Source organism: Leptinotarsa decemlineata, unplaced genomic scaffold (genome assembly GCF_025532065.1).
Source record: "Leptinotarsa decemlineata unplaced genomic scaffold, Ldec_3_MD MMD2_tig00000090_RagTag_RagTag, whole genome shotgun sequence".
NCBI lineage: Eukaryota > Metazoa > Arthropoda > Insecta > Coleoptera > Chrysomelidae > Leptinotarsa > Leptinotarsa decemlineata.
The window spans coordinates 1844660-1869714 of NW_027412541.1; the positions used below are offsets into that span (position 1 = coordinate 1844660).

A 25055-nucleotide genomic window follows, 5' to 3' on the forward strand; every position below is an offset into this window, starting at 1 on the left:
TTCGAAAGTTACGGGTCGAGGCAAGTTTCTTGGTGCTTTTAAAGTTGATCCAAATGCATTGAAATTGTTCTGAATTCGTATAAATTTCTTGAGGTTCATTGGCGGTAGATTCGGATACATTTCATTGAACTTTCTACATGTTCTGCTGATAATTTTGTCACAGTGTCCAAAAATAATAAACAAATTCATAAGAACTTTGTTTGAATAGTTTTGTTCCATCGTTTTGAAGGTATTTGCAACTTCTGAAGTGACGAAAATGTCGATATTATTAGGAGAATGTCACAACGCTACTGTCAAATAGTAATCATGGCCTGCTTACCAAATACCGAATGGAAATACCATTCTGAAGGGACATTTTCACAAATAAATGTTCATAAGTCCGAAACTTGACTAGTTAGGTATAGGTATGATATACATAGAAAGAAAGCAAATTTCAGCAGCTTTCCGAATTTTCAATAATATACAGGGTGTTCCATTTAAAATAATCAAATTTCAGCAACTTTTTCAAGCAAACGAAAAAACTGTATTTTTTTACCACCCTGTATTGAAGTAACGGAGATTAGGCTGACGTGTGGGAAGTGTCCAAGTATCACCTAACTCCAAACCAAATTTCGATATCATAGTACTTCTTAACTAAAAGATATCGGCATTTTTAGAAGTCATGATTTTCGAAGAAAAAAATTGAAATTAATTTTTATTTCGAAAACGGTAACAGATAGGTATAGGGAAATATCAAGAAAAGTTGTCGGGCAATTGTTAGAGATTCCAAAAATAATATTATATACAGAGTGTTCCATTTGAAAAATCAAAGTTGCTACTGCTTTCTAATAGAAGCGGCAACACCGCATTGTCGAAAATATTTTAGTTGGCTAGAGAATGTCCGAATATGCCCTCCATGAATTTTCAAAATGATCCGTTGTCTGGTTCACCAGAAACGTCTAATGTGCCATCCACCGTGAATCAGCCTGTATATATATATATATATATATATATATATATATATATATATATATATATATATATATATATATATATATATATATATATATATATACATATAAAAATAAATAGATAAGTACTCTTTGATCATTCTCATATTGATTTCAATTTAAGAACCACCGGTATACAGCTGTTTCAGCCTATTGGGCATCGTCAGTACCGGGCAGGCGGTTCTCGATTGAAGACAAAATGAGAAAAAACCAAGAAAGTACTTGATAAAAATAGCTGCGTGAACGCAAGCGAAACATAAGTGGAACCACCTATTGGTGGTTTCGCTTGCGTAAGATATGTTTGAGCTATATCGAGTATTACTGTATCTTTGAATGAGATGATGTGGGTGACTTCTTTGAGACCGTGTTCGGCTACAGTTAATTCGTCGGTTTGTCCGAGGCGACAATTCCTATTATGTTCAGAGAGACGGTATCTACGCTTCTTTTCGTGTTTCCACGATATACCACAGGTATTTCTAAAGACTTTCTGGGGTCCTAAGCTGAACTAAGTCTCCTTTTAATAGTTTTCATTGGCCTGAATATTAGTTTCACGTCGAAAAAGAATGTTATGGAATTTTCAATGTCCTGTCGATTTGATTGGTTCTTGGATTTGGGTTGAAAATATAATTGTCTGAGTCAGTTCAAGACAATGATTGAAAAATATTTTTGAGCGACATAAAATTAGAGTATTCACAATAAAAACAAAATTTTCGCCATCTCCTTGTCAATCACTATAAGGAGTCTGCCCTGATTTAGCGATTTTGTCTTCACCAAGTGTTTCTTTCTAGTGTAATGGGACGATGAAGTTCTCCTTCTCGAAAACAGCTTCGGTGCGGAGATTTCTGCAGGTTTCCTGAAGTTCTAGGTGCCTGTCTGCTTCTAACATCAACTTGTTCTGTTTACAAAGGTTCGATTGCCAATTAATCATTGAAACAAAAATTACTCTTACGATACGCGTAACTATCAACGTCACTAAACTTGCTTTTTAAAAATACTTTTATTGTTACAAAAATCAAAAATTATAGAAATACCAAATACATGAAATTATAACTGTTGTAACCAAAAATTACAAAATCTAACTGACTCGGGATGCGAAGTTCCAAAGATGTCTGCTCTTGTGGAATATGAAACAGGGTGATGATAATGCTAGATCAGTGGGATTGTCCTAGGTGGTGAGATAAATCATGGTGTGTTTTGATAATAAACAAAGGGAATAATTCCTCACCTTCCTTGTGAACTGTTTCCTGAGACATTTCTTGTTTTCACTTCCTATTTGAAATCTATATATATATGTAAAAATACATGTTTGTTGGTTGGTTGGTTGGTTGGTAAGTGATAAACTTCTACATCGCTCAACCGATGGTGATGAAACTTGATATGTATGAGTAATTTTTCATAGAGAAGATTTTTAGGCTATCAATTTTTCTGTAACTCGCCACCAGATGGCGCTATAGAACAATTTTTTGAAAGCACTGTTCTCTAACGCTGCGCACGCTTAAGTTCGTTGATTCTGATTCAGTCAAAACATTGGAACAGCAGCGATACAGTAATATAGTACTAGTATAATATAATTATTATATCTCAAAATAAAAAACCATATTTCCAAATCAAATATCACCAAGTTTATATATTATTTTCTTACTTCATATTGAATTTTCCTTGCCTTGGACTACTATTATTCAAGGCGTGCATTGGTGACTTATTAGGTGATGAAAGTGCTGTCGGTGCTTCTTCGTTAACGTTCTCGTCATCCTCACTGATACTGGGGAGTGTGAGTGATGGAAGTCCATTACCATCCGATTCAGTCTGAAAAAATGAATTGATTAATTTGATTTCCTGCGTAAAATTATAGGCGTTCATTCAACATTTCAATTATATTTTTGAAATGGAAAGTTTACTATGGAGAGGAAATATACGTTCGGGAAGATCACTGATAGAACCAGTTTCGGAGTACTAGCTTCTCGTCAGTACCGGGAGGATCATTTCAGATGGAGTTAACCGTCGAAGTATCCCAAATAAACAAAATTAAGTCTACATTTCATTAGTTCGGACTTCCATTGTCTAATATGATATAAATTGATTTGAAATCCCTGAAAGAATCTGTGAAAAATCAAAAAGATTAGCTGCAAAAGAACAATTATAGCAAGCAAAAAAACTGAAATTACAGTGGAATAGAATACAAGCAACAACCAAAAAAATAAAAAATTTAACTATTAGCACAAGATGGAGATTAAAAAAAATATTTAAAAAATTTTAAGATTCCAAACCGAGTTAGTTCACGACGTTTCGATTCACAATCGTCTTCGGGTGATAACTGGACTTATCAGGGTATCCGGTAAATGCAATTCTTGAAATCGCAGTTCGCGTTCAGTGGCCTGGTTTTCGTGAGGCTGCTACGGATAGTGTTCCCAGATCTGAAGCAGGTTCTGATGTTATACTAGGATTCAATTCTTCTAATCCTTTTCGACAATTCTCTGATGTGGGGAAGTAACAGTACTGGTTGTGGTGACTTCTCTTCCTTGTGAGCCTCTTGCTGTCTTCTAGCTAAAATCTGTTCCACATTCACTTTGGAGTAACCATTCCGTTGAAGGTCATTTTTGATGATGCCTAGTTCCTTTTCGAGACCTATATTTGTTTTACAGAGCCCGAAAGCACAGTTTACTAGAGTCTTGATGATTTCTCTCTTAAGTCGATTGATGGTGGTTGGATTCCTGGTTCGGATATTATCCCGTGTGAGTGGGTATAGATGTTTCCCATTCAGTGTCGGTTCTCTTCTCCAATACTGCTGAGAATGGCAATTCGTTGTGGAGTTCCTTCTCCATTGTGAAAGTGATGGACGGACTTGCATTGTTAATGTGCTTCAGAAAGATGTCCAATTCCGCATTCCCATGATCCATATTATGAAGGTGTCGTCCACGTATTTCAACCAGGTTGTTGCTTGTATTTCATTTCATTGTAATTTCAGTTTTTTTGCTTGATATAATTGTTATTTTTTGGCCGATAGTTTTTAATTTTTTACAGATTCTTTCAAGGATTTAAAATCAATTTATATTATATTAGACAATGGACGTCCGAACTAACGAAATGCATCACAAAACATTGTCAGCCACCTTCAAACAAACGTTAAAATTAAGCCTAACTAATAATAAGCTCTATGCAGTTGATTCAGTAGGATGTACCAGTGCGCCATCTATAGCTATAGACAAAGTCCGGAAACGAACTCTACAAACACATACTGCGGGGTAGGAGTCAGAATGATGAATAAATATTTTTCGGAATCTGCCACACGTACCTATAAAGAAGTGGGTTCACATGATAGGCAAGGGGTAAAGTGTTTTCCACCTGAATTGGGGCATGTCATATGCACCTATCTGGAATTTGCGAAGTATGTGTTTATGAAGTTGTTTTCGGAAATTGTCTGCAGGTGGCGATATTATGTATATATACAGTGTAACAAGATCGGGACTCATGGGATTTTTTTCATTAATAGATATAATGTATAGTGATTCGAAAAATCAAAATAATTGGAAAATAGTCGAAGTGACAGTAGGGAGTCCAAATTTCGAGCAAGGATATGAAATTGGAAACTGAGTAACTTATTTCTTTGGCATTTTTTGAAATTTCCGAATAAACTGATTTGTTGACCATTGCAGGTCAATGAAATCTCACAGACTTTTCTATTACGGAATTATAAATTGTTATCAAATTCATTATCTTTCTTTAAACAAAGGAGATAAGTGTGAATCAGGCTTAAACTTTCAATGTCTGTTCTAGAATTGATAGTATTTGAATATTTGAATAAATGACACAATTCTAAGAAAGTTCTTTTTTGACTATTATTTTCTCAATCTGAAATTTGAACATTTCCAAAATAAAGCCATGATCTGATTCATTGGTGAGTTTAGGAAGGGTGCATGATAGTTTATTGCTTTTTATGTCAGTCGTGTGTGAAGTGATTCTGTTTTTTAATTCTCTACTCGTTTGTCCTATATGAATCTTCTCAAAACAAGGGATGGAATGAACCACATTGGATGAGTTAATGATATTATTATCTTTTTCGTCTTTCAATTTGGAAAAAATGTCTCAATATTCTTCAAATTTCTGAAAGCTAATTTCTTGTGTTCAAATTCACTGAATTTTTTTTGAGATTATGTGAAACACTACCTAGATGAAATGAAATGTCATTTGAGGAACATTGTTGTTTACAATATTTGTATTGATGTTATCATGAAAAGTATTATACTGAATTGCAAATTCAAAAGAATCTTTGAAAAATTTTTAAATTAGAAGTTATTAAAGTATGAACAACTATAAGTGAAATTCAAGAGCAGCAGTCTGAATCATAATCAAACCAGAAGGGGCCATAAAGTTTTCACCATCATACTGTCAACACTAACCTGGCTGGGTTGGCGTGAAGTTGTGTGTAGTTGATGGTAGACTAAAAGTAAAGCTTGAGCTCAAAGTAAGAAAGCTGAATATCCACTTTTCAATAAGATACACGACTGCATTCGATTCGTCATTGATTGTGTGACACATTCCAAAAAACCCCGGAGTATTCCTCCGGGCATTATTCGATTCCTCAAGTCATTCACATCTATCACAGGAGTTTTATAAACAAGAGCTTTCAGATGACCCTATAAATAAAAATCTAGAGAACTCAAATCACGACTGCGGGCTAGCCAATTTTGACGTCCACATGTCCAATCCAGCGATTAGGTAAGGTGATGTCAAGATAATAAAAAGAGAAGTGGTGTATTATACTATAAAGGGGTCATTTCTGTCATGAAAATCACATGAAAAATTTCAAAAGAATATAACGCTCTGAAACGATCCTTTTTGTCACTTCAATCGTAGCGAAAAACACGTAATTTTCAAAACCGATTCACTAATGATAATAATATTAAATTATTTTACTAAAAGGTTACTCAGTATAAGAGATACTAATCTAACCTAACAAATGGCAGAATTCAACGTATGCGCTTGATAAATCAAGGCAGAAATTGCTCTTCCATCCAACCGGTAAAAGATAACTTATATTAATACACATTATTTGCAGTTGAACTTAATTGAAACTAGAGAAGAAAAAAAAGGGAGAGAAACAGAAGAAAAAGAAAGAAAAGCAGAAAAAAGAGGCAAAAACAAATAAATGAGAATTTGATGTTTTATATATGAAAAATCATGTCACAAACATAATGGTAAATTTGATGATTTCTACATATTTATGGTAAAACATATTATGTATAGGTGTCAACTGATCAATGTTATGAAAAAAGAGAACCGAATTGTAGCATAAATTCCTTCAGATTTTTTTTGAAACAAGGTAGTGGTAGGTATTTCAATTCAATGGGTAGCCCATTATATGAGCGTGCAATGTTATAAGAACAAGATCCTCGAAAAAGAGAAGTTTTATGTTTAGGTGCAGTCAAAAGATGTTTAAATCTCAAATTTAGATTATGTATATCGGTTCTAAAGGACAGTTTCGTGAATGAGTAGGCAAGTTTCCCATTGGATATGACCTTATGGAATAAACTAGCAGAATTCAGTGTTCAGCCAAGTTCAGCCACCCGAGTTGTTCCATGTATTGAGACACATGCTCACGTCTCCTTACGCCTGTGACGAGTCTTATGCATGATTTCTGCCGTTTTTGAAGTCTCTGCCTGTCAGATTTCAAGAGACCTGGACCATAAACAGTACCAACATAGTTGGCCAGTGCGTCGCAGAGTAAAATTTTATTTTTTTCGTTCAAAAGATTTTTACTCGAGTATACTAATTTTAGATTCATATAAATAACCCTTCCTAAGAATCTGAGAAACCTGTGTGATGAAATAACCATTAAAAGGAGTTAATCGTCAATATCCATAGCATTTGACGGTTGAGGGATTGAATAGTGACCCTAACAAAGCGTATCGTGTAAATCTGGAATTATATAACGTATATCATCGTCAGGGCTGAGAGCAATCTTTTATTGGGCGATGGAATGTTCTTAATATTTATCGGATCGAAGCAAATTTTGGGTGACACTCATATTCGTCCAATTATCTAAGCAACTCACATGATCATCGAACGTAATTTCATTCTTCACCACAGAAGATTTGACCCCCTTTGCCTTTTTGGCAAAGCATGAGATGATTTGATTAATTCCATCATCATCATAGCCCATCATTTACCAACTGCTACCGCTGCGTTATTATCATCTTTCATCAGACCGGGAACTTTTTATTCACCAAAGGAACGTTGAACTGATTGTTGAAAGGATAATCCGAAGTACCGAAGAATTTGTAACGATCTCATTTCATAAGGATTCAGATTGCATATTTTATAAATCATATTTTCGAATACTGCATTGTTCATGAGCTTAAAGAGGTTTTTCTCAAACTCATTCGTAGCCTCTTTCGACAACTCTGTATTCAGATCAATACAGGATTTCAACCATGGTGATTGGTTAAATTAAATCAGTCGATGAATTTTCGAGATAACAAGACCCTTAGCAATGGCTTGTTTGAGGGCACGATAATGAATTACATATTTTGCTTTGTGATGGAGGGTGGCCATAATTTTGGTGAGCTCTTTCATCGATTCAGAGGTTCATGAATGAAAAAGTTATGACAATTCAGAGAATCGTGTGAAATATTTATTGAAACTCAATGAACCTTTTTGCTGAAGTACGAAAAATCACTCACTAGCAGCGCTAGTAGTTCGGTAAGGACAAACACTGCCTGATTCTCATATAAACATATGGTAAAGTACAAATAAAAAAGAATATTTTTAACAAAAGAAAATGTTTCTAGAGCAAAATTAAAATTTGCAACTGTAAAGGATAACAATGTTGTAACAATAAAACTTTGGCTTGCATGGTAATTTGAAAGTAAGTGGAAAAAAATTGAATTGATAGACAGGTTAATATACAGACTCTAGTAAAAGAGTAGCGGTAGATTCAAACTGTAAAAAAAGGAATTTAAAATAATTATGAATATCAGATTTATTTCCGAGTGAAATATGAATCAAATGTAGATGGTAATGAAATAAATTTCATTGAATATAATAAATGAATATAATTCAATTGATGATTGAGGTTATACACCATTCTAATCAATGGTTATTAATAACTATGAAAAATTTACTTTTCATTTCATGTTTAGAGTATACATATGAATATTTATTTATTTTTCGCACTGTTAAATCCACTCTCCTCGAAGCATGTATCCATTTCTTACATCTAACTTAATTAATATGAGGTTTTATAAATGGTATAAAAAACACGTTTTCTTCGGGATATCGATTATCCGACGTACAATTCGCAAAACAGCAATGCTTTGTTGGCATTATACTAGCACAAAATAATTAATAATATCAGATTTATATTTTTAAATAATAAATTAATATTACGTAAATAACGCTGTTTTACATGTGAATAGTTTATGTTTGACCCTACTACAAGTGCTGCCTCTCGTGACACGTTCGCTGTACTATTCTCAGGAAAAAGGCTCATTGTAAATATACAATGCCGTTTCTGGCACAAAATCCCATGTTATTTCTTATGTAGCTTGATTTTAGTCATTTTCAGACCTTGCAGCAGATCCTTGTGAAACACCAAACTGGAGGTGGATGTGACGTGTGTGAGAGTTATACGATGCAATATGTATATGCATATGAGGAAGAAGGTGATGACGTCAGTGTGGAGTAGAAACAAATCAAAGATTGCGACCATAAGGGCACTAAGCCACATCTTCGTTATTGATAGTCGCATCGTTACGTGTAGCACGTCAAATGAAAGAAGAAGAAATGCAAAATTCATCGACAGAGAAAAAACAGAGATTGCGGCCAGAAGGGCACTAAGCCACATCTTCCGTAATAATAGTGGCATCGTCACGCATATCACCTCAAATGTAAAGGAGAAGAAATGCAGAAATTATCAACAGAAAAACAAACATTGTGGTCAGAAAGGCACTAAGCCACATCTTGGTCAATGATAGTTGGATCTCAATGTTCAGTACATCAAATGAAAAAAAAATTTTGAATTCATCGACAAAAGAAAAACAAAGATGGAACCAAGAGAGAAACGTATCCATTTTCGAAAGTGTAGTGGAGTTAACGTTCGGAAATATGTTGTTTTACATGTGTTTCGCCCTTTTTTCTTTTCCATGTCGGGACCCTAACGTTTCAACGTGCGATTCCTCGATGTCTAAAGGGTGTCTCAAAATACATCATTTAAGAAAAAAACATGACGTCAATGTGACGGAGACCTAACGTTTCAACATGTGATTCCAAAATGTGAACAGGTTGTTTCAAAATACATAATTTGAGAGTACAAGGTCTACAAGGTGCTATAAAATGCATCATTTGAGAAAAAAAAAGTTCAATGGAGCCGTAACGTTTCAACGTGGGATCCCACAATGTGTACAGGGTTTCTCAAAATACATCATTTGAGAGTACAAGGTGGGAAAAAACAGAGCCCTAACGTTTCAACTTGCGATTCTTCAATGTGTACAAGGTGTCTGAAAATACATCATTTAATGAAAAAACATGACGTCAATGTGTACAAAGTGTGGCAAAATTCGGCATTCACTTTAACGGCATGATACTTTAACGAAACTATCGTTTCAACGTGCGATCTGCCCCCCAATTTTCTAATGAGGAACGTATACAGTGTGTAACTCGTTCATGAGTAATTTTGCTAACCAAGTTAACATCATCAGGAGATGACAAAGGAAAACATAAATGGGACGCGTAACATGGAGGGTGAGGAATTTGCACGACTAGGAGGACCTAATGTTTTAACGTGCGATCCAACATGTCAGAAGGACACTGAGCCGCATCTTCATTAAATAAGTTAGCATCATCAGGAGGAGTTAACCAGAAGTAGGTAAACAGGAAAAATTTTATTTGGTGTCAGTTGGGAAGGAAATGTGGTAATGAGGATCTAGTGTTTCAACGAGTGATCTCTTCAATTTACAGTGCGCATCTCTCGATGCGCATTTCGAAAATTCCACAAAAATATAATACGATAAAACGTTCATTTTTGTCGCGAAAACACGCATGAAAATGTCGCAAAATTTCGGTGCATTCAAATAATCATTTTTGTAACGTATTCTGAAAACACTTTATTGTGTGATTTTCACTAGACAGTTTTACAAAAACGCAACACGTGTTTCGCCATATAATGGCTTCCTTGGGCGTGTCTTAAACAACTAATCCTACACATTAAATGCTATATATATATCTTATTCTACAATTTGAAGTACCTGTATTTCAAGTACCTGATTTTTCACCTAAGTTTGTAATTAATTCAATTACCTGAGCTTATGTTCCATTTTCCACATTTGAAAAAATATTCAGTAACAGAAAGTTATTTAATTCTAATTGATCATTCAGTAAATTACCTGAATCCCCGAATCAGGAATTCCCATATTGATAAATAGTTATTTTACATGCAGAGAGATGTCGCTGAAATTGCTGCAACTCAGGTATTCCTCAACCATTTACAGGTACTGATATTTCTGCATCGGGCATCAATTGCAGAGCCCTCAGGGTTTACATTGAGGTATGCCTGATACTGGTCTGTGATTATTAATGTGGTTTTTTCATTTTTTCATGCACTAGAGTTAACTTCGCTGATTCAAGACAATTTGGAAATGGTTTGCCCGATGCAATGAATGGTTTACTGAATGTTTTAGGATACCAATTATATCTTTACCGAATTCCTTTATTAAAGCGGAAGGAATTTCATCTGGACTTGTAGACATTTCATTTTTCTGTTTTTATACAATATGTAACATTTTTTTTCTTCAGTAAATGGTATCAAAACAATAGAGTTTATGTTGCTTTTACCCGAAAAATCAAAATTTAACTATTTTTTATGCACTTTGCTACGCTACTAGGTGCTTCAGTAAAAAAATTGTTGAATATGTCAGCTATTATCTTAGGATTGGTAATTTCACTATTACCATACAGAATTTTCAAGTTAGAAGAGTTACTTTTATTATTTGTGTTGATAATTTCCCAAGTGGTTTCATTTTTATTTTCAAATGTCTCTATTGAAGTACTATAGAATGTTTGTTTTGCAGTTTTGACGAGATGCATGTGATCTTTTTCCGCAGATTTGTAATTTCGAATTTCAGCATGCTGCTTTTGTAGAATGAACAGATCTTTCAGGTTCTCGCTTGAGTTTTTGATCTCAGCTGTAATGCAAATTTTTTTATTACTGTGATTATTTATTCTTGACATTGGAAAGCATTTATCATCTTTAAAAGAGATTGTTCAAGAATATGTTGGATTTATGATTACAATCGTTTGTATTATATACGTCACTCCAAGTTTTCGCTGTCAGGACATTTCTGAATCGTTGTTTATTGATGGAATTGAAGTATCGTTTTTAAACTGATAGGTTATTGTTACTGTTATAATGCATTTCCATTGAATTAATCTTAATAATTATGGATCGGTGATCGGAGACGTGGGTATCATTTACTGATGCCACTACCTCGTTCTATAAATTTGCAAAAACATTGTCAATTCTTGTACTACTCTCAGAAGTTACTCTGGTATTTTAGACCAGACACAAGAAGAATATCGCGAATTCCAAATAATGTTGCAAAGTATTCCTGAAACGAAAATTGATTTACCTCAAGGGATTGACATAATCAATTACACTATTTTACAGCCAATTTACGACTGTAATACTGAAGGCAGTTCTTTGTTGATTTTTGACTCCTAAATTCGAAAATTATAGTAAACATTTCCTAACACGTAAGATTTTTGAGATATGATTTTTTCACAAAAGTTTAATGAACACTACATTCCAAATTTGCTTTTCCTTTGAATTGAGAGAATTGTTCAAAATCTGGCAACACAGCGGCTCTGCCCAGTATTCGAATCTGTTTCCGCTGTATAAGAGACTTGTAATGCCGCTTCTCAAACTTCCGATACTCAAAGTTTCCAGAAAATACCAGAAATACGGAACCGCTAAGAAAGTAGCAGGTTGATTAATCGAATCATCAATATTGGTTTAACGCTAGTAGTGGTGAGTTAGTATTAGAGAAGCGAGGTGAGCAAACAGGTGAATATTAAGAGTATTATATTAGTGTTATCTTTTTGAATAAAATAAGTTGACTCCTGTAAACACTGTATCACATATTTGAACTCGACGTAGGCAACAGTACAAAAATTTTCAAAATAAAGGAGCGTTGCTGCGTTAATTCCGCAGATAGTTTTTACTATATATGTGGTCAGTTTACTCCTAAATCGCCTAAACGGCCAATTAATCAAATGACCAAAGTAGCTTACTATAAGTATATTGGATGGTGATCAAAATCGTGACTAGGCTCCTCACGTATGTTGCCAAACCTGTGCAGCAAATCTAAGGTACTGGTTGAAGGGAGTTCCAATAGTTTGTTGGGAAACAACAAATCACTACAACGACTGTTGCTTTTGCATGACAAACGTGACTGATTTTTCAAGAAAGAGCAAACACAAAATTGTATATCCGGATACTCCTTCTGCAAGAAGGCCGGTTCTTCATGGAGAAAATTTACCAGTTCCAACACCCCTGGCAAATTGGGAGAAAGATTTGGAAATGTATGATGACCAGGCAGGTTCCCTTGATGTGCCAGAAAAAGACGGACCCTATTTTCCCGAGAGTGAAGGAAGAACACCCCATTTAATCGAACAACCTGAATTGAATGACCTAGTTCGGACCTCCACTTGTCCAAAGAGAATGCTGAAGTATCAGGGTCTAGATTACAACAATGGAATTTACTAGCCCCCAAAACCAAAGTTACAATATTTAGGAACCACAACCATGAGCTATCCTCGTTTTTTACTATGAAGAATAGAATGTGTGTTTGTGTAAATTCAAATGGTGTGATGGGAAAATTAGGATTAACACATAACCCGGACGGCGTTCATTTATAGATTCGTCTGTGACAAGTTTAAAAGCCGTTCTGCTCCATAATAGTAACAAAAGATCCTCTCTATTCCTCTTGCACATGCAGTTGCCATAAAGGCAACATACGAAAGTATGCCACTTATTCTGAATGCAATAAGTTATAATACGTAAAAGTCGCAAATATGTGGTGACCTAGAAGTCATAGGACTATTACTAAGTCCGGATTTACGAAGTTTTGCTATTTTCTTCGCCTTTGAAACAGTAGGGCAACACAGAGCCATTATCAAGTAAAATAATGACCTCCGAGAGATAAATATATTCCAGGTGAAGAATATACCTCTTGTTAATCCCAAAAACGTTTTGCTACCTTCATTACACATTAAACTGGGGTTAATGAAAAATTTTGTAAAAGCATTAGATAAAGAAGGTGATGCGTTTGAATATCTTGAACACGTTCTTCCAAAACTAAGTGATGCAAAACTCAAGGAAGGTATATTTGTTGGACCACAAATTATAAAACTACTACGTGATTAATAGTTTGATTTGAACTACTGCAAGATGGTATTTCTCACACTCCCATTTGAATTTTTTCCTAGAAAATTTGGGTGCTGTCATTGACGAACAAGGGGAAAGGTTCCATCAAGACATACTGACAATGGAACAGGCAAGGCAAGGCAGATCTGATGCAGTAATGATGGGGGATTATTGTTGGTTCCTTATGAGGGAAAACGATGAAACATATAAACGAAAGTCAACATTTGCAAAAAGGTTGTACACAAAAGACTTCATTCCAATGTTTTTCCGTGTGTATTGTGAATAAAGTCTGTTTTCCTCAAAATATTTTTTTTTTGTTATTTTTTCTTGTTTTAATCTTTTATTTGCCTATAATATTTGAAAATTTTTGTATAAAATAAAAATAACAATAAGTCAAAGTCTTTACGTGATGGAAAATTGTTGATGCTGAAGTCAGAGTCGGGATGCTTGTAACTTTCATGTATAGCCATTATAATATTAGTCGCATTTTGTTTCTTATTTGTTGGCTAGTGTTTTCTTTTGTCTAGGATTTATATTGGAATTACTCAAAACTTTGAAGTCTACCTTGTCGAAGAACTCAAACATCTCAATAGCCACACTTTATTTCAGATACGAACAAACATTTTGTGTTTTTATTGATATGACCTACTGGCTGGCAAGACAAATATATTTACAGACATGTATGCATTTTTAGGTCTTCATTTTCCATTTGGCTCTGGACAATATTTCTAGTTAAAAGAAATCCATTCGTCGCTAACTGATTAAAAACCTCAAGATCACCCCAACTTCGAAAATATCGCTTAACTAATCTCCGCTTCTTGAAATCCTTGATGGCTCACCATTATTAGAAACGACATAAGAGGGGATCGTAAGTCCTATTTCTCAATCAAGGTGATCTTGTTTGTTATTATCGTTCATTTGGGTCTGAACTGGGCGCATTGACATCACAGGAGTAACACTGCAAAACTCTCAGCGCTACGGCGTAACCCACTTCACCTTGCTACAAAGAAATTTCAAAAAGTTCGAATTGTACTCATTCAGTGTGTTGTATTGGAATTTCAAAGCCTTCTCTTAGCTTCTTTCGAACAACTGTTAACCGATGATATGCATACTAGATGGTATCCACAAAGTTAAATAAGAAAAAGAGGATGTCATTGTGAGAAAATCCTTGATTTTCATATCATTAATTTTTCATTTTGAATAAATCAAATTCTCGTTACGGATTTTTTCTTCACTTTCTCTTGTTGAAATAGTAACGTTTTTTCATTATATTTCACCGGCGATCTCTTTTATCAATATACGATTCGCAAATAGATTTACTACTTTCTTCTTTCTCTATTCTCAGCCTCATCCCCACTGTTTTGAAGCTTGTAGGGAATAATGCTGTAGGTGATAATGATCGAACTAGAACCTGGGTAGGTATGTTCTGACTGGTGATTGCGTGGGGTATATGAAAATTACAGTAAAGAATTAATTTTCAGTATATTATTCCCTACGAAATAGCTACTATGATAGCCACACACGTTGTGATTTTTTTGAAAACAAAGATTGTGAAGATCAAATCGTTAGGTTTAGTTTGTGAAAAGGTATTGTAATTACTTTCAGGGGGTCGCCTAGTACACCCATTCTATACCTAATGTTGTTGTTATGATCTTGGAAAATCTTGAAGGGTGTGTTTGTGTAGGATTGCATACACGAAATGACCGATAAGAAAAAAAAAATACACTCGAACTTGGATACATAGATATTCATGTACCATTAACCATGAGTAGAGAACACAAGTATATACGAGTGGAACCGTTATTGACAACTCACAACTATGAAGCATGGGTGCCTCGAATCGAGTACACAGCATACCTTGTTGCCAAAGTGCCGAAAGCAGCACTGCAATACATTATTGCACCAATAGATTCTCGTTCTGACTGAATTCATGTATTTCTGTCGACTATAGTAACAATTCAAAGATTCATCCACAATTGTTCCCAAAAAATTCCACTTCATGTGACATATCTATTTCGTCAATGGTGAACAGTACATCTTGAATATTATTTTTCCTGTCATGAAATATCATTACCACTGATTTCGAGGTGTTCAAGACTGGACAATTACGTTCACACCAAGAAGAGAATTCATCGATAATGCTACTAATTTTGGCTACCACGTCATCCATTGTGTGTCCACTGGCTGTAACAGTGGTGTCATCTGCAAACATCGTTATGTGGCTGTCTCTCACATATTTAAACAGATCATTATCAAATATAATGAATGATAATTGTTTCGAAACTGAGGCCCGAGGAACGCCCAGTTTCATGGCATACTTATCTGACAAGGTATAGTCGAAGTAACCGATATAGTAATCTTAAAGGTGTTGGCGAAGTCAAAGGCCAAAAAAACAATGCAAAGGAATTATGCCGCAACGAATTAGTCCACGTGGACTGAAGAATTGGCGGTTCGTATTGGATAATTTTTACTAACCGAGTTTTATGATTGGCTGGAGAGTCATAAAATTAAATTTGAAGTCATGTTACGGTGACCAACAGAATGTAGCGATGAGTACCGCCGTTGTGTCGTCAATGTTCAGTTCAGGAACTGATCGTCATTTGAGTGTTGATATTCGATATTGGTGAAGTTATAATTACTTAAAATATTTGTTATTTGTTTAAAATTTGGCGTCCTTGAACAAGTACTAATAGTAATAACGAGTGTGATAACAACGCAGACTTTCTCCTGTGTAGTGATTCCAATAGCGCTGGTGAACAATGCGAAAAAGAGATACCAGTGAATAAGATTCGGATGTATTTGAATATTGAATTACAGAGAATATGTTTCAATGTATATAAGAATCTACATATTAAGTTTGGTTTCGAGAGAAAAAAACTATTACAAGCAGATTTGACCGAAATTCCTTTTTCAACTGTACGTAAAATAGTCAAAAACAAACCTTATGAACGCATGACGCGATTTGATGCAGGATTACCAAAACCTTTAGATGTTCATCTGATAAAATCATTAAAAAACAATATATAACTGTTACAAAAGCAATGAGATTCCTACAATTGAAATCATAAGGAAGAAATTGAATACTTCCGGCCATAACGTAAGCTGCTGTGACAAAACTCTTCAGAATTGGATAAAGAAACTAGGATTTGGATTTGAAATAATAAACAAACGTCAAGCAGTTATGGAGAGCAGAAGAATAGTGGAATTGCCTAACAAATTCTCAGAACAAATAACTAAATATAGACAAGGATAATGGCAAATTTTCTATTTGGACGAAACTTGGTATGACACTCACGACACAGGTACGAAAGGGTGGACTGATGGTTCGAGAATGTGTACGCCTAACATGTCTGTAAACAAAAGATCGCGACTAATCATTGTGCATAGCGGAGGAAGTAAAGGATGGGTTCCGAATTCTTTGAAATTATGTGGAAAAAAACTTGAGGACTGCAATGTTGACTATCATAAGAAAATGAAGCTAATATTTTTGAGGAATGGTTTGAAAACACATTGATCCCAAATTTGGATGCGAATAGTGTAATTGTTCTTGACAACGCTTCCTATCATTCGTGACAGCTCATCAAAGTACCGAATAAAAATTCGAGGAAAGATGAAATACAAAGTTTTTCAATGGATAACAATTTGTATTTTGAAGATAACAATACCAGAAACCATTTACTTTAATTTTAATCTTCTAATTATTCTTTTATTTTTTTCAGGGATTTCAAATCAATTCATATTATATTAGACAATGAAAGTCCGAACTGATGAAATACACCACGAAACATTGTCAAACACCTTCAAACAAACTTTCGAAGAAAGTTAGTGAAGTGTTTTTGAAGCGATCGATTGTATATATATATATATATATATATATATATATATATATATATATATATATATATATATATATATATATATATATATATATATATATATATATATAGGCTGATTCACGGTGGATGGCACATTAGACGTTTCTGGTGAACCAGACAACGGATCACTTTGAAAATTCAACGGAGGGCATATTCGGACATTCTCTAGCCAACTAAAATATTTTCGACAATGCGGTGTTGCCGCTTCTATTAGAAAGCAGTAGCAACTTTGATTTTTCAAATGGAACACTGTATATAATATTATTTTTGGAATCTCCAACAATTGCCCGACAACTTTTCTTGATATTTTCCTATACCTATCTGTTACCGTTTTCGAAATAAAAATTAATTTCAATTTTTTTCTTCGAAAATCATGACTTCTAAAAATGCCGATATCTTTTGGTTAAGAAGTACTATGATATCGAAATCTGGTTTGGAGTTAGGTGATACTTGGACACTTCCCACACGTCAGCCTAATCTCCGTTACTTCAATACAGGGTGGTACAAAAATACAGTTTTTTCGTTTGCTTGAAAAAGTTGCTGAAATTTGGTTATTTTGAATGGAACACCCTGTATATTATTGAAAATTCGGAAAGCTGCTGAAATTTGCTTTCTTTCTATGTATATCATACCTATACCTAACTAGTCAAGTTTCGGACTTATGAACATTTATTTGTGAAAATGTCCCTTCAGAATGGTATTTCCATTCGGTATTTGGTAAGCAGGCCATGATTACTATTTGACAGTAGCGTTGTGACATTCTCCTAATAATATCGACATTTTCGTCACTTCAGAAGTTGCAAATACCTTCAAAACGATGGAACAAAACTATTCAAACGAAGTTCTTATGAATTTGTTTATTATTTTTGGACAGTGTGACAAAATTATCAGCAGAACATGTAGAAAGTTCAATGAAATGTATCCGAATCTACGGCCAATGAACCTCAAGAAATTTATACGAATTCAGAATAATTTCAATGCATTCGAATCAACTTTAAAAGCACCAAGAAACTTGCCTCGACCCGTAACTTTCGAAGACAACCAGATTAATGTCTTAGCATATTTTCACGCATTTCCCGAGTCATCGATAAGAAGTGCTGAAGAAGATTTGGGTATAAAATATTCATCGGTTCAAAGAATCTTGCGAAGACATAAAATGCATGATTATAAATTCACCAAAATTCAAGCAATGAAACCTCAAGATCCTCAACAGAGAGTAGAATTTGGTGAAATGTTGTTGACAAGCATTCAAGAAGATCCACTTTTTTTAAATAAAATTATTTGGACTGGTGAATCAAAATTTTCGAGAGAAGGGATTTTCAATAGAAAAAATCGTCATTATTGGTCCAGTGAAAATCCTCTCGTCACAAAAGAAGCCGGATTTCAAGAAAAATTTAGTTTTAATATCTTCTGCATGTTGATGGACAACAAATTGAGGTACGTGATATACGAGGAGTCATTAACATCCAGAAGCTACCTGAATATTTTGGAGAATACTGTAGACAGTTTCGTGGATAATCTGCCACTCGAAGATTATCGAAACTGTTGGTACCAACTAGACGGAGCTCCTGCACATTGCACAAGAGAAGTGAGCGCAGAACTGGATAGACTATTTGACGATCGGTGGATGAGGCGCTTGGGACCATGAAATTGGCCAGCGAGATCACCCGATCTTAATCCATTGATTTTTATTTGTGGGGAATGTTTAAAGAAAAAGTTTACAAAATACCCGTGCGTTCGAGAGATGAATTGTTAGAAAGGATTGCCCAAACATTTGAAGATTTTGATCCCAATGAAATCAGATCTGCCACCACGAAAGCAGTCAACACCCGCATTTTAAAGTGCTTGGAAGTGAACGGCCGGCGATTCGAACATATTTTGAAATATTCCACATGATTGTTTTACTTTTTTATAATTATTCATATCAATATTTCTAATTTCAAGTTTCTTGGTGCCTTTTTAAAGTTCATCCAAACATATTGAAATTGTTCTGAATTCGTATAAATTTCTTGAGGTTCATTGGCGGTAGATTCAGATACATTTCATTGAACTTTCTACATGTTCTGCTGATAATTTTGTCACACTGTCCAAAAATAATAAACAAATTCATAAGAACTTCGTTTGAATAGTTTTGTTCCATCGTTTTGAAGGTATTTGCAACTTCTGAAGTGACGAAAATGTCGATATTATTAGGAGAATGTCACAACGCTACTGTCAAATAGTAATCATGGCCTGCTTACCAAATACCGAATGGAAATACCATTCTGAAGGGACATTTTCACAAATAAATGTTCATAAGTCCGAAACTTGACTAGTTAGGTATAGGTATGATATACATAGAAAGTAAGCAAATTTCAGCAGCTTTCCGAATTTTCAATAATATACAGGGTGTTCCATTTAAAATAACCAAATTTCAGCAACTTTTTCAAGCAAACGAAAAAATTGTATTTTTGTACCACCCTGTATTGAAGTAACGGAGATTAGGCTGACGTGTGGGAAGTGTCCAAATATCACCTAACTCCAAACCAGATTTCGATATCATAGTACTTCTTAACTAAAAGATATCGGCATTTTTAGAAGTCATGATTTTCGAAGAAAAAAATTGAAATTAATTTTTATTTCGAAAACGGTAACAGATAGGTATAGAGAAATATCAAGAAAAGTTGTCGGGCAATTGTTGGAGATTCCAAAAATAATGTTATATACAGAGTGTTCCACAAAGTTGCTACTGCTTTCTAATAGAAGCGGCAACACCGCATTGTCGAAAATATTTTAGTTGGCTAGAGAATGTCCGAATATGCCCTCCATTAAATTTTCAAAGTGATCCGTTGTCTGGTTCACCAGAAACGTCTAATGTGCCATCCACCGTGAATCAGCCTGTATATATATATATATATATATATATATATATATATATATATATATATATATATATATATATATATATATATATATATATATGTGAGTAACTAGTTAGATTAGGTTAGCTCACAAGTGAGTGGGTCTCTTCGACCCTCCACCGCAACCCGCAAGTGTTTATTGTGGTTCACACCTATTCATGTGCGGGTAAGTAGTATTCAGAAGTATTTTCAATCATCACTCTGTTATTTGAATCCTTACTTTCCCACTTATCTATATAAACGAAATATATATATATATATATATATATATATATATATATATATATATATATTTCGTCTGAACTATACCTCCATATTTCACTGATATACAGCGCTCCTCCATATAGGAGCTCAGCCACATCAATACATTGTTTGGGAGTCCAACAATAATCAACTTATTAGAGTTTTAAAAAAGAATGAATCACCAAAGCCTTCCTAAATTCTCTTGGAAAGTACCCTTGTATGAAAGACTGGTTCATTAAATAGGCAAGTGTGTTAATTACAGCACTGATTATATCTTTAACTGTTATTATTGATATTCCATGAGTGACTGCCAACTTCGTATTTGCTATTGATCTGAGTGTGTATATATTTCAGAATAGGGATCCGCCCCGGTTCTGCGCAGGTGCAATGTTGATACTGAATATAAATTCATCCACGCGAAATTCGAGGGCATGAAGAAATAGTGATTGAAAAGTAACTTAATTTTATAAACGTACTTTTTCTCCCACGGCTGGCGCCCCAGTTGTAATAATCAAATATGCTTTCTTATTGCAAATCTACAACATGAAACGAACCTACATTCAAGATTTCAGCAGCCGAAAATATAGCGGTACCAAGGAACAGTGATGAAAAAGTAATTTTCATTTGTAAACACACCACTTCTATCCCCAGTAGAGACACCCAATTCATAATATTTGAAAATCATTTTTTATTGCACATCTACAACAGAAAATGAACCCAAATACGAAATTTCAGCCACCGAAAATATAGTGGTACAGAGAAACAGTGACGAAACGCCCCTTTTTCCCCGCGGCTGGCTCCTCAGTTGAAATATTTAAAAATCTTTTGTTATTGTACATCTACAACATGAAACGAACCTGCATACAAAGTTTCAGTGGCCAAAAATGTAGCGGACAAACAGTGATGAGAATGTAATTCATATGTGAATGCGCCACTTTCACCCCCACGGGGACCTCTCCAGTTGGAATATTTAAAAATTATTTTTTGGTGCGCATTTGAAAGCTGAGAAGCACCTTTATTCCAAACTTTGGCTCTCTAGGTCTTACGAATACGGAGAAACAGAGATACATGAGTGTTGAGTGAGCGGCTTTCGCATTTATAAGTATAGTTAGTATAAATTCTGGTATAGGGCAGTTATCAAACTTACTTCAGCTTCATAACCTTCTCTCACGTTGAACGTTAAGTCGTGTTGAATGTCATTGGCAAATTGTTGTTGATATTCTGGGTATAGCCTCAGTACTTCAACTAATCCTTGCATGTGGATGCACTTCAAGTCGCAGTATGTCAAAGCCCTCACATCACTACTCGACTTAATGACCATGTCCGCTGAACCGCCTCCTCGTTGATTTTCATTCGATGCTCCGTAAACTTGTTGTAGCAAGTGCATGTTGATATCACTGCCAACTAAGTCGCCCTTACCTGTAATATTGGACAGTTATAAAAATGTGAAATACTATTCGTTGAATTAATGAAAACATGACTTTTTCTTGGTTTATACATTTCGTCAAGGAATTTCTCAGGGTCGGTTCAGTTATCTAAGTGGATAATATGTTTATGACTTCCGCGGCCGGGGTTTTCAGTTTCATTATTTTTCGGGTTAGAAGGCCGTGGGTTTATGGAATTATTTCCTGACCACGGCCTTTGAATCCGAAAAATAGTGATACTCAGATCTTACTTTATTCGTTTATCTTTGTGTGAACTTATCATCTTAATTTGGCTATACTAGAATTAGCTGTGCCAACAACACATATAAACAGACGCCAGTGTTGAACTCACAATCTAGCAGAGTTGGAATACTTCTGTATTCGGATACAGTATCCGTATACTTTATAGCTTTATAGCTGTATTCGGATATTTTTCAAATTTTGTGTTCAGTATCCGTATCCGTGGCCAAATTTGCAAGTATCCGAATACCGAATACTTTTTTCGATGTTCGGATACTTTCAAATTATTCGATGAATGAGAACCAGACCATTTTATGCAGGCGTAGACCCCACTCTGGGCTTGTTTTCTTCCGTTTACGGGGTTGGGACACCCAAACTCGAAGTTCGGCATCCTCGAAAACGGGGTGAGGTAAGGCGATAAAATCTTTTACCGCCTTACCTCAATAAAAGATACCAAGTACCAATTAATCTCGTTGAATCAGAATTTATGTCGTATGTGCGTGGCCATTTCATAATTCCCCTATCAATTATCCATTTCCTAGAAAGAACCCTGATAAAATTCATTTCATTTGTGAAAATTTTTGTATCCATTTTTTAATAATTGAAAATAAAATATTCGTTTTAATTTTAGTTGTTTTTCAGTTTTCCAATATTACTGTATTTATGACTCAATTGCAATAGGTAATTTGTTCAATAATTACTTTAAAGTCTTACTATCTTTCTGCATTTTTTCAACAAAGAAATTTAATATTGCTATGTATGAACTTGAACTACATATCGAACGATGAATGTGATGATTCATCCAACAGTTACATTATTCCCGAGCCAACCCTGGACTAACCTGTTTATTTATAGATAAAAACCGGTAATTGCTGACATTGCATTCTTACCGAACTTTATCTCTTAATTGTTTACAACCATTGTTTGATGTTTACAACCTATAACATATCATAAGCATTTTAACCAAGACTTATCTTTTGATGATTATGAATTCTACCCGGAATTATCTTGCATAGTAAGACCTTTTCCCGTAAATTATCTTTTTACCTTTACCAATGTCATAGTGTGTCTAAGCACATGAATTGTTATTGTACACAATTAGTTTGTGACCAGCTTTCTATTTGAATAAAGCACATAGTGAGGTCTGAATAACTTTTATTTGTGTGAAGTTCAATTAGTCAGAGTTATAAAACTAGTTCAACATTACTGGTGCTTCTACGAACCCCAGACTGCTGGAAGCACAACGTAATTCAACCCAGTTTACGGTCGGGATTCAGTATCTAGCGTCTAGCGACACGTATTTTAAATGAAAAATCGTGCAAAATCTTGTCTGCTGCAAGGATCACGAACTTGTGGTAGTATTTAGCTCAGTTATGATTGAGCTGTCATAGATGAGAGTCGTTTAGGTCGTTACCGTGATTTTTATAATTATTATCGTCTATCGTGCAATATATCTGTTCATAAACATTGTGTGTGTTAAGTTGTATGCATTACATTCAAATATATCTACATTTTTCAAAGGTAAGTCAAGTATTTCGTTGGTTATCAAAATGTAGTCGAGAAATACAATAAGAAACTCAAATTATTAAATAAATATTTGTTAAAACATTTTCTAAATTTTAGATGATAGTTAAATTGAAAACTAATTAAAGTAATTTAATTTAATTGATATTGATAGATATAGGATAACTTTCATACTCAATTCGGTTTTACATTACAACAATCAATGTAAAAATTATGAAAGAAATACTAAATCTATTTTGGTCTATACATATAGTACGTAGTATGTCCCCCATAAGGAAATAAGTCACTTCCTTTTTTTTTTGGACGCACTGTCGTCACTCTCTAACTTTTTTCACTTCCAGATTGAACAATATGAATTCATCTGATCCTGCAATTGCATCTACCAGTTCTCATATTGAACAAATGGATCATACTCCGGAAGATCCATTTATTCAAGTCCAGATGATCCTGATTATCACCTAGAAGAATTGTCAGATTCAGATTCTGGCCGAATTATACCTCCAAAATCTAAGGCTAATTCTCTTATGAATTTCTTAAAACCAAAAGAGGAAAATAAAAACTGTGTTCGTGGTTTATCAGAAACTTCAACACCCACACTATTTGTTAAACAAATAGAAGAACAACCTGACGATCCACAGTCTGGCTGTAGTTCCATACTGGATGGAAAATATTTTAAAGTATAAGAAGTACATGATGGTGAAAACATTACAGCTGATTGTCAACTGTGCCTTCCACAGAAAAAAAACAATAAAAGGAATGAAAAATTCTTCTTCAAATTTTTATAAACACTTTAAAAGAAACCATCCTAACAAAATTGAAGACTATAATAAATACAAAATTTCAGAGAAATCTTGTAAAAAAAGAGATTTACAAATGAAACTCAAGATTCCGAAAGTCATAAATCCAAAGAAGTTAAGTTGACTCAACCTTCCATTTTGGGAATGACCAAAGAGGGTGGCAAACCAATTCTAAGCCAATCTGTATTCGAAAACAGAATAAAAATTTTTGTTGTGAATACAATGAGTGCAATATCTATAATATAACATTAAAGTTTCAAGAATATCTTTCAAGGAATAAACTTGAAAATACCAACAAGGAAGACAATAATGAAACGAATCGTGGAGTCACATGAAGAAAATTTGCAAGTAATTAAAAATAAAATTGGGAGTACTATTTACTATTTACTTATGCAGCACAGCAGATATTTGGTCGAATAAAAAAAGAAGCTTCCTAGGAGTTACCATTCACTGGTTGGATGAAAAGTTTGTTCGTGAATCAGCTGCAATTGCTTGTGGAAGGTGAGTAACTTTGAATGTTTTTAGATCAGCCACCCAATAAGTTTTTTTGATTTAGTTAATTTCGTTATTAGGGTTGGTTTTTATTTTCTTATTATATTTTTCGGTCCCATTATTGGACAGTTTTCCTTCAATATTTGAGAATTG

General features: G+C 34.4%; 1 protein-coding gene across 2 annotated transcripts in view; it reads right to left on the reverse strand.

The window, feature by feature from the left end:
• Positions 1 to 25055, reverse strand: part of Elk (Eag-like K[+] channel) — a 322370-nt gene that overhangs the window by 60041 nt on the left and 237274 nt on the right. For both annotated transcript variants that reach the window (XM_074172321.1, XM_074172322.1), the window contains 2 exons: positions 21573 to 21844; positions 2632 to 2795 (listed from right to left, as the gene is read on the reverse strand). In XM_074172321.1, the coding sequence (XP_074028422.1) occupies positions 2632 to 2795; positions 21573 to 21844 (436 nt within the window). The remainder of the gene's footprint in view (positions 1 to 2631; positions 2796 to 21572; positions 21845 to 25055) is intronic.